Here is a 13,730-nt window from a genome sequence, read left to right as displayed (position 1 = left end):
TTTTCTTTCACTCACATCTCCCGAGAAATACTGCCACACAATGCTTCTGTTTTCTGCTTTGGAGAATAAGGAAAACTAATTTCATCCCTTCCTGCTGTTTTGATAGCTGTGACTTCAACTATCCATCAAAACTTTTCAGAATTTCAGACTGATGTTATTTGTACAACATTAAAAATTAAGTCTGAAGCTGGGTGTATCAGCACACGTTTTTGGTTTTGTTTGTTTTTTAGACAGGGTTTCTCTGTATAGCCCTGGCTGTCCTGGAACTCACTCTGTAGACCAGGCTGGTCTCAAACTCAGAAATCCCCCCCTGCCTCTGCCTCCCAAGTGCTGTGATTAAAGGCATGCACCACCACTGCCCGGCAGCAGCACACACTTTAATCCCAGCATTTAGGAGGCAGATACAGGCAGATCTGTTTTTCAGCCTCACCAGGACTATGTATCGAGTTTCAGTCTAGCCAGAGCTACAAAGTAAAATTTATGGGGGGAAGGGAGGGAGGGAGGGAGAGAGAGAGAGAGAATGAATTCTAGACAAAGACTATCCACAATACCCTTTTCCCACTTGTGATTCAATAAGCAGTAGATGAAAGGCTTTATTTCATATAATTATTTCTTTTTTCCATGATGAATCCTCCAGTTTTGATAATGGTATGTGGCAGTTAAAAGTAATTTTCCTGAAGCTGGGAGAAGTGTGTTAGCAGTTCTAACACTAACAGTAGCTTAGAATTCACCAGTGAGCTCTTCACAGCTCAGTGAGAGTGCCTGCCCGGCAATGCGAAGCCCTGGTTTCCAACCCTGGCAGCCCCATCCCAAAGACCCTTTCCACAAATCATAAAGAAAATTAGGAAACTTGGTATACAAACAACAACTAAGAAACCTTTAATTAAACCCATAGTGTAGGCTAGGACTAGATCTATAAGTTCTACTTACGAGTTCACTGGGTTCTCACAGCAAACTAATACATATGAATATGTAAAAGAGGAAATAAACTGCTGATAACATATAAGAAAAAAATCTGGAAAAACAATACTTTCCAAACTGTAATTACCTTTCTGGCATGACATTAGGATTAGGGTTAGTGAAAAGGATCAAAATAGCATACAAGGAGAAGATAAATTCAGCATTAAATGTTCTCGTTTTTAGGAGAAACAAAACATCAGACATATAAATGGAAGTTTGGAGTCATATTAATGGAGACAACTTTTATAAATGCAAAAATTCAGAAGCAACCATAACATGAACAATAGTCATTTAAAAGACATTAAGTAAGTCTTTAAAATTAGAATCCATATATGCTGAAAAAGCAAGATGAGTTTTTAGCATGAGAAAAGCAGATGGAGGAGGAACACAAACACCCTAACTACACGTCTTCCACAGAACTGGTCCTACCGATTTGATAGTCGTCATTTATAATCAAACAATCACAGTTCATCTTCATGTCTGAGCTTTGGAGTTTCTAGTTTTCTCTTTTTTTCTCACTTATAATAAAAATAAGAACAAGCTCACGAGACACAGCAGCGCGACCGGCGCCGCCTCAGAACAAGCTCACGAGACAGCAGTATGACTGGCACCGTGGCAGACCCAGCCCTGGAGCTCCACGAGGAACTTAGCTCATTAAAGCTCACACAATTAAAACACCGTGCTGTTGGCCCAAGCATCAGAAACATAGTTTAAAAACAAAAGACAGACCTAAAAATAGGAGCAAACATAAACAGTATGGCGAGCCTCCAAGCAAGGGGGGGGGGGACCTGAAAAGCACTGGCATTGGTGTGGGAGAAAGACAATACATGTAGGCTTGAAACTCATAACCTACAGTCAAATAATTCAGATGAAAATGTAAATATCTAGTCAAACAACGTCAGAGAGAGGAACTCTCAAGCAGGGATCATTATTCATTAGTATGGGTTTCCTGATGGCGAGTGAGGTCTGACTCGTTACTAAACGTCTCCCCACATTCGTCACAGCTACAGGGCTTGTCGTCACGGTGAGTTCTCAGATGCCGGGTAAGGTTGGAGCACTTATTAAAGGCCTTTCCGCACTTATTACATTCATACGGTTTTTCATCTGAGTGCACTCTCTGGTGTTGAAAGAGCTGTGAGTTCTGAGTGAAGGCCTTCCCGCATTCAAGGCATTCAAACGGCTTCTCGCCAGCATGAATTCTTTGATGTTGCCGAAGCTGTGAGCTCTGAGTGAAGGCCTTCCCACACTCCTTGCACTCATAGGGCTTCTCCCCAGTGTGGATCCTCTGATGGTTTGTAAGGGCCGAGCCACTACTAAAGGCCTTCCCACACTCCTTGCACTCGTAGGGCTTCTCCCCAGTGTGGATTCTCTGATGCTGAACAAGCTTTGAGCTCTGAGTGAAGGCTTTGCCACATTCCTTACACTCATAAGGCTTCTCACCGGTGTGAACTCGAACGTGTTGGAAAAGTTGTGAGCTCTTTGTGAAAGCTTTCCCACACACTTTGCACGCGTAAGGCTTCTCCCCAGTGTGGATGCGCTGATGGTCAATGAGATTGGAGCAGTAGCTAAAGGCTTTCCCGCACTCCTTACATTCGTAAGGCTTCTTACCAGTGTGGATTCTCTGATGCTGAGAAAGGTATGAGCTACAACTGAAGGCCTTCCCACAGTCTTTGCATTCAAAGGGTTTTTCACCAGTGTGAATTTTCAGATGTCGAGTAACATGTGACCCACAACTGAAGAACTTCCCACACTCCTTACATTCGTAAGATTTTTCACCAATATGAATTCTTTGATGTTGAATAAACTGTGAGTTCTGGGTAAAGACCTTTCTGCATTTCTTGCATTCATAGGGTTTCTCATCATTATTAATAATTTGATGTAGGGTAAAGAAAGTCTGCTGAACAAACGTGGGCATGTATTCACCAGCGAGCAGCTCTGGGCTTCCGCAGTCCAGGACGTCTCTGAAACTAGAGTACTCCACGCCTTGCTTTGAAAGTCTCATTAACTCCCTCTGGCAGGATTCGATCTCATAAACTTCTTTCTTTAGAGATAATAACTTGCTTTCACACATCGACTCCAGAGCTGAAAGAAAAGAAAAATAGCAAATATTCTTTTCCTCTCTTGTTTGAAAAAACTTAAACTTTCATACTGGAAATGAAAAAGAGAAAGTGAATGTATTGTCTAGTCAGTAAATGACACAGGCTTACAGAGACAGGGAGACTAACCATGGGAGAGAGGAGACAACAGTGGAAATAAATTACCAACAAGCATTGTCTTGTTTTGGAGACGGGGTTTCTCTGTGTAGCCCTGGCTGTCCTGGAACTCACTCTGTAGACCAGGCTGGCCTCAGACTCATAGGGATCGGCCTGCCTCTGCCTCCTCAGTACTGGGGTAAAGGCACGAGCCACCAATGCACACCTTCTAACAATGATTTTTAAATATGGATGTAGGTCAGAATAATTTGGAGGAAAAAAAGCACTGGGCACAAAAAATGAAAAAAAATAATACATTTGTTGTTCTGCTCATTGTTCGTTTGAGACAGGGTCTCACTATCTAGCCCTACTGGCCTTGAACTCAAGAGACCCTTTGCCTCCCAAGTACGAGCATTAAAGGGACCCTCCTGAGACAAGGTCTTATTATGTAACTCTGCCTGGTTTTGAACTCTTGCCCCAGTCTCTCTAGTTGCTAGGATTATAAACATACACTGCCCCATTGTCCTGGTTTTCTGCCATGGAACTTCAAAACCCTTGAGATTCTCTGAATGACAGCAGTATGTTTGTGTTGCTGCTGAGGCAGTTCATGATGGGTCCTAAAGAGCCTCAGGACTGGTTCTGGAAAGATGGCCCAGGGGTTGAGAATGTGTGCCACTACTGCAAAGGACTGTGGTTAAGTTCCCAGTGCCCAGACAGCTGCTTACAAATACCTGTGACTCTACTTCCAGAGGATTTTATGAAGTCTTCTGACAGTGGGCACCAGTCCTCAACTGGTGGTGCACACACACCACACACTCGGACCCATGAATATAAAATACCACATCTGGTGCACACATACCACATACACCCAGCCCCACACATACACATATAATACATCTTTAAAAGAAAGAAAAAAGTTTTGGTATTGAGCCTGGTCACCAGAGGGTGAATCAGGTTGTTAGAAGGCTGGGATTTTAGGTATCTGACTTCTGGATGGAGGAGAGAAGGGAAAGACTGAGAAGCCAGTTAGATAATTGTACCCATGTAAAAACAAAACCAAACTTGATCACCTGAGTCTGATCCCCTGCACCAACACCATGCACAGAGAGAACGAACTTTCAGTTGTCCTTTGACCCCCACACACTCACCCCATACAATAAATAAATAAATGAAACAAAAACAACAACAACAAAAAGAGCTTTCTTTAAAACATGAACTTGCTTTTCTGACTGAGACCTAAGTTGTTGGCAGAAGCTTACAAAATAACAACCAAGGGGCTGGAGCAACGGCTCAGGTGTTAAGAGCATTGCCTGCTCTTCCAGAGGGCATTTCCTAAAACTACAAGGTGACTCACAACCATCTATAATGGGATCTGATGCCCTCTTCTGGCACATGCAGGTATACATGCAGGCAGAGCACTTGCGCATACATTAAATAAATAATCTTTAAAACAAAGTAAGATGGGAAGGTGCAGTTTCCTGGATCACCAGCGAGTTGTCCCTGCAGGCAATGCCCTGCTAGTGTTTCTCACTTACCCGAGCACAGGCCTCTTGTAAGCTCTTTACCAACCATCCAGGGCTCTTTGCCTTGCTCCAATAAAGAGATCACCTGAGGCTTGGGAATGTGAAGTCCTGCTTACAAGAAAAGATATGGAACATAGTTATGCTGTGGGAAACAGATGCAATCCCTTGATCACCAAGCAAGAGACGCCAAGACAGGAACAGCCAAAGACGAGGAAGAGGAAGAAGCTTCAGCCACAGCCCGCGGGAGCGGCCTGCTTCCCAGGCTTCTCTTTCAGCCCAGCTGAAACCATTCATGTGGAAACAAGGAGCAGGAATTCAGGTGGCAGACTTGAAAGGCAGCTGAGAAACCTCTTGAGGAAGAAGCAGACACTGCAGAGATGGCTGCACCGAGGCACAGGCGCCCTTACCCACTGAGAGCAGGTGGCTGTAGTTCTCCAACATCACGTCTCTGTACAAGTCTCTCTGTGCAGGGCCCAGACACTCCCACTCCTCCTGAGAGAAGTCCAGAGACACATCACTGAACACCAGCGGGTTCTGAAACAATAAACACAGCCAGGTGTATAACACAAAAGCCGCTTCCAAAGTGTTGGTGCATGCTGGTGCTTGTGTTGTCAGGCTGGGCAAATGAGCCACGACATGATGTCACCAAGACCCAGAACGTCTGGACTCTGTTCATTCAGAAACAGGACACAAAGCCAGGCATGGTGCTGCACAGCTATAATCCCAGCACCAGGGAGGGTGAGGCAAGAGGATTCCGTTGGAGCTGAGCTGTCAGCCCAGGTTTGCATAGTGAGTTCAAGACCAGCCTTAGCTATATAGTGTGATCAAGTCATAGAACATGTGCATAAGGCCCTGGTTTCCAACACCAAGACATTAATTCATTTCTTATTAGTACAAATTATTTTTCTGGTGGCTAAATGTTTTGATTTTTGACTATACAATCTCAACAGCTTATACACACTGGTCAAACTTATAAGAATCACCCATTATCATCCTTGTCCCTATCTGAAATAAGCAAAACTTATTTTCATAGAGAAGATCAGCATCACCCACATTTCCTATTGGACTTCAACTTGTTTCATAGATGCCAACAGAGTCTCAGATCTGTACTTAGATTCTCAAAGCCTCATAAGCTAGCAAATCTTTCAACATTCGAAAATACCAACCCCATTTCCCATCCTCTATCATTGTTAAATGCTAGTTTGTAGACATGATTTTGGCTTCTCCACCAGTCTTTCCAGCTAAGTGACGCATACGGCCACCTCATCAGATCACAGTCCAGGCAGGACAAGTTTATTCTACAAGTCTACGCTTACTTCCCTGAGCACATGATCTCCTGTCCATCACGGTGCTTGGGAAAAGGCAGTGATTTGCTGAATGAAAATACTAATGTTGCTTGAAACTGAGGGGCACTGAGGGATGATGGAGGATTAGCTAGCTAGCATGAGTCAATGGGGACCAAGATCCTGGCAGGAATCCTCATCACCCACAAATGTCAGCACTGGAAAGCAAATGCAGCCTCCTGAATGGCTGGGCCACAATATGCACACCACTGTACCTGGACAGTGGAATGCCAGGGAAGTAAGACACGTCAGTTACCTTAAGTACTGTAGGATATGGCCAATCTTATTCAAGGCTGTTCTGGAGTGAGGGAAGGTTCTGAGAAAGTAAGACTGGGTAAGGAAAGAAATACCCTAGACACTACACTAGTCTTTCCATGAATGCTTACAGCAGTCAGATGAAAACCGACTACTTTCCTTGTTAGAAGAACTCTACTGAGTGAGAATATGGAACAAATTCTACCTATTTATGTGATACTTGAAACAGGATCACACTGGAACTTATGTACACACACCAGGCTGGCCTTGAACTCATAGAAATTGTCTGCCGCTGCCTCCCAAGTGCTAGAATTAAGTCCTGCAATCTTGCCCAGCTATTTTATTGTAAACTACTCCCTTTATCTGTAGGGAAGCTCCCTGTCTTGATGTGTACTTTCACACACCGCAGCTGGAAATACAGATTAAGAAAACCACCTCGGGAGGTCAGCATCAAGTCAAGTGGAACGCATGTGCAACTTAAGGGCTAGCAATGTTACCTCTAGGGATTTACATAAAACAAAAGACACACATTGTATATGTTACTGAAAGACACAAAATGTGCTGTGCATAATCGCCTAACGTTGAAAACAACTCAAATGACAGTGACATTGAAGACCCCCAAACTTGGGAGACCCATACTCAAGTCTCAGGAAGTCGCGACCACCCACAAACTCCAAGACACCATACCTGGATACAATCAGCAGAGGTTTATTAGGGAAGAAAGCTGGCAGCCAGTGGTCAAACTGCACACTCGCGCAGGAGTAGAGTTTGACAAAGCCGGTCAGTCTGAGGAGGGTTTTTAAAGGGGTAAGCCACAAACCAGGGGAGTGGGAAGGGGGGTGAGGGGTTGCCAAGGATACATAACATAAGAATAGCAAAACATTCCAGAGAAACCCACCCTGAATGGTTAATAGCCATGGAAATTACTCAGTACACTCATTCTTCTCAAAAATGTGGTTTTACCATGTCACTGTGCCCTACCCTGTCATTACCAACTATTTCAGGTTAACTATTTCTCGCTTGCCATAGCCCCACCTAGATGACTTGTATCTTTTTCTGTGGTCAGGAACGTGTCTTCTTGCTTTGGGACTTCCCTACCCTGAGGCTTGAGGAATGTTGCTCTTCCCTGAATGTATCCCGGGGCACTGGCAGTAAAGGCCTGAAATCTTACATCCAGTTCCGAGTTCTGGAACCTGCACTCTTTCTGCTCAGGTCTAAGGGCAAAGAAAAAACCTGCATATATTTCACAAAATGGTCTTTATAATTTTTCACTCTACAACATAAGCTGTGCCATCTGCAACAGTTTTAAAAAATGTATTTTCTGATATGGGGTCTTGTAGACAGTGAACACTGGCTTGGAACTCACTCTGTAGCCCAGGTTGGCCTCAATTTCACACTCCTGTTGCCTCAGCTTCCTGAGTACTGAGATTACAGATGCAACCTTACCTGACTTCTCACAATGAAAATGTAAAGGGCAATAGTAAAGGAATAACTCTCAACTACATCTAGCAGCGTGGGTGACTCTCATGTCACTTATAACATATACTATTAAATAATGCCTTCAAGAAAAGTAAAATATAATACCCAGCAAAAGAAACCAACAAGGGCTGGAGAGATGGCTCAGCGGTTAAGAGCACTCTAGAAGAGTCTGCTCTTCCAGAGGTCCTGAGTTCAATTCCCAGCAACCACATGGTGGCTCACAACCATCTGTAATGAGATATGAGGCCCTCTTCTAGTGTGTCTGAAGACAGCAACAGTGTACTCATACACATAAAATAATAAAATAAAAGGAACCAACAAAAAGGATAGACATTTTGTGATTCTGTTTATATAAAATATAATACAAGCAAATATTAATCTATGGATACAGAAGACAAAAATAAACATTATCCTTGAGAGACAGAGATAGCAAGTAGAGAAGACAGGAGTTCCAGAGTGCTGTCTCTGCTTAAACAAATGTGTGCATTCTTAAAAATTAATCCCACAACAACCCGCTTCTCAATATTTTAAAAATTCGTGTTATACTGAAGAGAAAAATTTCACCAGATCCCTCCCCTCCTGGAAGAAGAACACTAAGGCAGCCCTCCCCTCCAGAAGGGAGAGACTAATTAACATTCCTCAGACCACAGGGGGTGGGGACTGACCTGCAGGTTAGGGGGAGCCCAGAGCACATGGACCACAGACTGCTGGCCAAGCACAGACAAGGGAGGTCCTTGCTGACTCATTCCCTGAAGACCAATCAGTTTTAAAAGTCACACTATTCTGCCAATCACACTGTGCCTCATGGCTGCTGCCCTAAGGACTGTATAAGAGCTCACTGAACAAGCATCATGAGGTTGCCTCTCTTTCTCAGATGCAGGATGGCCCCAGCATGCTGGAACATAAAAATTCTTCTTGTTTTTTTGCAGCGATTCTAGTCTCTGAGTGGTTCACTCAAGGGGTCTCCGGCTAAGGTTCTGCTCGCTAGAGTCTTACAATATTTCTTAAATTACATTTGTTTAATTGTGCATGAATGGAGGTCAGAGGATAACCTGTGGGGGGTGGCAGTTTTCTCATTCCAACATGCAGGTCACAGGGATTGAACCCATACCATCAGGCTTGGCAGCAGGCACAGTATTTGCTGAGCTATCTTGTCAGACCTGTTTTTTAGACAGGATCTCGTGTGTCTGTGAGGGCCTTAGGTTCACTATGTAGCCAAGGATGACCTTGAACTTCTAGTCTTTCTGCCTCTAACTCCCAAGTGCTGGAATTACAGGACTTCCCGTGTGGAAGCTTAATGTGGTGTGGAGACAATCCCAGGCCTCATATGAACCAGGTAAGTACTCTGAAGTGCATCCCTAACCCCACAGGCTATTATTCTTAATCATCACTTATTATTTTAATATTGCAATACCAAAGGATTAAAAGTTACAAGACAGAATGACGATATTTATAAACCACTGATGAAAATTTAACTTGTAAAAACCATGTTGTAAATTGTACGTGTTAGAGTAATGGTTTTATAAAGTGTAAAGTGCAGGCATAAGGCTTTTTTGTTCTTTGTAATAAGGCAACCCTAGATTTTTTTGGGGGGGCAGGGGGACGGGACAAAGAGTCTCACTATATATTCCTCAATATATAGACCAAGACCTAGCCTTAAACTCACAGAAATCAGCCTGATTCTCATCTAGTTCTGTTGTTTGTTTTGAAACAGAATTTTTTCTGTATAGCCCCAACTGTCCTAGAATTCACTATGTAGACCAGACTAACCTCTGACTCATAGAGATCTGCCTGCCTCTGCTGGGATTGAAAGTGTGTGCTACCATTGCCTGGCTCGGATTTTTAAAAGAAAAGCAGGACTCAAACCCTTGTATAGAACTTGGCTTGGTGGCTTATACCAGTAACGGAGTATTTAGGAGGCTGAGGCAGGGCAATCCAGAGCAGTGGTTCTAGATGATCATGTGGTTCTGGATAAATCAGTTATTTCCATTATGATTCATAATAGTGGCAAAATTACATTCATGAAGGACCAACAAAATAATTTTATGGTTTGCAGTCACCACAACAAGAACTGTACTAAAGGGTGTCAGCATTAGGAAGGTTGAGAACCACTGATTTAAAGCTTGGAGTTGGCCTGGGTTATACTGTGAGCTAAATACAGAGCTAAATACAACCAGCTAAACAAAAAACTCAAATGGGGGCTGAGTGCACCAGCTCAGGGATAAGAGCGCTTCCTGCTCTTGCAGTGGACTGGACTTAGTTCCCAGCCTCCACATGGTAGCTCCAACCTCCTGTCTTCCGTTCCAGTGACTCTGGCACCCTCTTCTGGCCTCCATCAGCACTTGGTGTATGTGGTGCACATATATACATGCAGAAGTATGGCGATTTATACATGTAATTGCAGCTCAGGGAAGTGGAGGCAGAAGAATTAGAAGTATAAGGCCATCCTTAGCTACATGCATAGTTTGAGACCAGCCTGTCTCAAAAATCAAAAGAAAGCAAACAACAACCAAGCCACACAACTGCAACACATAACTGTCAGTTCAAATACACGAAATAGTTAATGCTGCAAGATCCCACCCTTGAAAATATCATGAAAAGGAAAAGGATCAAACAGAGGTTATCTTTGTGCAGCAAAGATTTAACGTGGCTGTTTCCCAAATTCTTTGAAATAACCGTGTCACAGATATGTGTTTAGAAAGAAACAAAAAGTGAAGTTGTCTGATTCCTATATTAACATGTGACCACTAAACAGAAGGAAGTCAGGGAGAACACAGGCCGTATGTGTCTTGAGTTTTCCACTATTCTCATGAATGAATAATTTGAAGAACCAGGTTACTTGATGAGTCTGTGTTAAGACAGAGACATCTATATAGTTTAAAGCTGTTAAAAGTTATGCTGAGGCAGTCTCTCAGCTACTAACTTATCCTGACCTCTCCATCATTCTGTCTCTCCATGTGGTTCTCACTACCTGCTTCTATGTGTACGGGCAGCCTTCTGCCTCCATCTTTGTCTGCTGGCAACTCTGCTTGCCTGGAAGTCCCACCCCCTTACTTCCTGTTCCCCTTACTTCCTGCTCCAGCTCCAGCCATCTGCTCTTTATTATGCAAAAAGATACATTCCTTACTCGGTATGTTGGGGAAGGTCACCTTACTTTTAAAGGCAAGGGTGGAAGTGACATTTACATATCCTGCTAGCTAGTTATTGCTAGCTCCAAATAATAACTGAAAAACAAGAACAAACTTTTTTATAGCCAGAAAGTACAATCTTTGTGGGTCATCCCAACAGATATCCCAGCGTACCTTATTTTTGGCGTGGTCCACAGCCATTCCTCTTTTCTCCACTGGGTACCTCTGGAGGAGCAGAGCTGGGGAACAAGATAGGAGTCATGAAGCCCCGAGCCTTTTAATAAAAAGGCTTCCCAGAGAGACGTCTAGGCTCTCATGATAATGAGTCAGAGAAGGAATGAAGCCTATGTTGTCCAGTACTGGAATCTGTTCTCATCTCACTGGGGTCTCTTACAACAGAAATTTGGAGACACTTGGGTAGTCAGAGGCACGACAAATCTACAAACCTACAGCTGCTGTCAGTCACCCACCAAGGAACCACAGATATCCTCACAAGCACACCCTACCCAAACCATAGCACAACAATGTATGGTTGGATATCCACAGTCACACATCCATCCTGAGGATCCAACCACACCCACACTTACAGAACCCTTTAAATACAACACCACATAAAACCACAGAGCTACAAACGGTCACAATAGCACACACACTGCAGAGCCACACAATAGTTATAATCACCTCCAGTTGCCCTCGTAGAGTTATACACAATCGGTACGCAATACACAATCACACATTCAACACAACAGCCGCTAAGACATACACAGTCAGCCTGACAATTACAGCATCTTCTGATTGTAGTGAGAATTCTGGAATTTTGGTCTCATTAAAAAAAACAAAAACAAAAACAAAAACCAAAGCAGTGGTGGCGCACACCTTTAATCCCAGCACTTGGGAGGCAGAGGCAGGCGGATTTCTGAGTTCGAGGCCAGCCTGGTCTACAGAGTGAGTTCCAGGACAGCCTGGGCTATACAGCGAAACCCTGTTTCGAAAAACCGAAAAACAAAACCAAAAAAAAAAAAAAACCCAAACCAAACAAAACAAAAAAAACCCGCATAAATATTCTAGGAGTATGTTTTTGTTTTAATCCCAGGTATGGGGACGTGGGGCGACTTCAAAGCAGCTGGTTTACTTTGTGTTCTGGTAGAGGCATGGTTTTGCCAGCTGCAGATAGTTTCTGCAATTGTGTGACATCTAAAATTCTGAGAACTTTTCAGAGGGTACATAAATGCTAGGGTCCAGACAAGCAAGATTGGTGGTTGTTGGTTTTCAGGGGGTTGGTTATGGTTTGTTAGTAGACATGCTCGAAGATTCAACGCTCTCTCTCTCTATATCTCTCTCTCTATCTCTCTCTCTCTCTCTCTCGCTCTATCTCTCTCTCTCTCATCTATTTTTCGGTCTCTCCTGCCTAGCGAGGAGGGGGGGGAGGTATAAAGGATGGAGGTGGGGGGAGAAACCCACAAAGTAGCAAAAATCAACTACATTCAACCAAGCTCATTGTATCACATAAAGTTACATAATCAAACATCCTCAGAGTCACAGGCATCCAATAGACGTAGTATACAAGCATACACACAGCGCCCCTCAGATTAACAGTCACGGAAGCGTAATTTCAGATTATCTGATAGATTCCCTCATACACATGAGTTACACCGTTACACACAATAGGTCCAAACACACGGGGACGCAACCACACTTACACACAGCCACAAAGTTATTAATCACACATAGTAATAAAGAAAATGTGCATACGTACACACACAGCTCTGCGCATGTTCACAGGCCATTGACACACCCACCAAAGAAACCTCAAAATCACAGCCACGCACTCGGGGCGTCCTGGGGTCCCTTAAGGTCACACTTACACACAGCCAAAGCCTCACTGCTGCTCACCCGGCTCGATCAGCTCCCACTGACCTGACATCTCAAATACTGACTGGTATTTCCCTTCAGACCCCAGGGCCGCACCTTTGGAGCCTTAACAAGGGCCTAGGCCGCTCGCCTTACACTTTCCCGTCCCCGGACGACGAGGGTCCCGCAAGCAAAAGAAGGGGCTGTCTAGAATTCGCGGACGCTTCTGGGAAATGTAGTCAGCGATTGGAACTGGCGGGGAAAATGGCATCCATTCTCGGATTTCCCGCCAGGGCATGGCCTGAGGCGGGCCGAGGAGCTCGCTCCGCATTTGGAATTTTGTGCGCGAAGTTCCTAGACACAGATAAAACTCGGACCGAAACTCTCAGACTATGTAGGGCTGACATCCCGGGCACGAGCCCTTTCCATGATAGGGGCCAATCTCAGAGAATCACTATGTGATTTTGGAGTAGGTTTGAGCCGGAAGTTGTGTAGAGTCGCACATGTTTCTGGGAAATGTAGTCTAGAAAAGGAACTGCGTGGCACTTGTCTCCTGAAACAAAGTTGCTGAAATGATTTCTGAGATACCACACCCTGAGTCTGGACATTTCTAGGCCTTGTAACTCACTGTAGGAATGTTCAGGACGACGACAGATTCTCCGTTTTGCCTTTCGCTGTTGGCGAGGCGCACCATAGAATTTATATGATCCATTTAGGTGGCATATATAAAAAAGAATAAATATTGTAAACGAGTGGTTGTTCCCGAGTAGGTATAGGGTTCTGTTATAGCGTAGTGAAAACATTTCTCTTCGAATTTTTATTTATTTTGAGTCTGGGTCTCACTCTAGGCTGACCTACAAGTCACTATGCAGACTTGGTTTGCACTAATCTCACATAGATTAGTTCGTCCGTCTCACAAATGCTCGGACTAAAGGCAAGTTTCATCACATACTAGGTCATTTTTTAACTTTGGTGTTTATGGGACTCATTACTACCTAA

At 43.9% G+C, this 13,730-nt stretch overlaps 1 protein-coding gene across 7 annotated transcripts; it reads right to left on the bottom strand.

Moving 5' to 3' along the window:
* Nucleotides 1–205: 205 nt before the first annotated feature.
* On the bottom strand, nucleotides 206–13,177 carry LOC117705191 (uncharacterized). Of its 7 annotated transcripts, none has more exons than XM_034497542.2 (5): nucleotides 12,774–13,177; nucleotides 11,055–11,119; nucleotides 5,083–5,209; nucleotides 4,688–4,786; nucleotides 206–3,042 (listed from the first exon to the last, which is right to left on the bottom strand). In XM_034497542.2, the coding sequence occupies exons 1-5, from the start codon at nucleotides 12,802–12,804 to the stop codon at nucleotides 1,889–1,891; spliced, it is 1,476 nt and encodes a 491-aa protein (XP_034353433.2). In that variant the 5' UTR covers nucleotides 12,805–13,177; the 3' UTR covers nucleotides 206–1,888. The 7 variants fall into 7 exon arrangements, with proteins under 7 accessions (XP_034353433.2, XP_076787657.1, XP_076787648.1 ...); XM_076931542.1 differs by having other exon boundaries at nucleotides 12,746–13,176; XM_076931533.1 differs by having other exon boundaries at nucleotides 12,798–13,176.
* Between the last annotated feature and the right edge of the window lie 553 nt (nucleotides 13,178–13,730).

Source organism: Arvicanthis niloticus, chromosome 1 (genome assembly GCF_011762505.2).
Source record: "Arvicanthis niloticus isolate mArvNil1 chromosome 1, mArvNil1.pat.X, whole genome shotgun sequence".
Classification (NCBI taxonomy): Eukaryota; Metazoa; Chordata; class Mammalia; order Rodentia; family Muridae; genus Arvicanthis; species Arvicanthis niloticus.
This window is presented reverse-complemented; position numbering and strand designations above follow the sequence as displayed.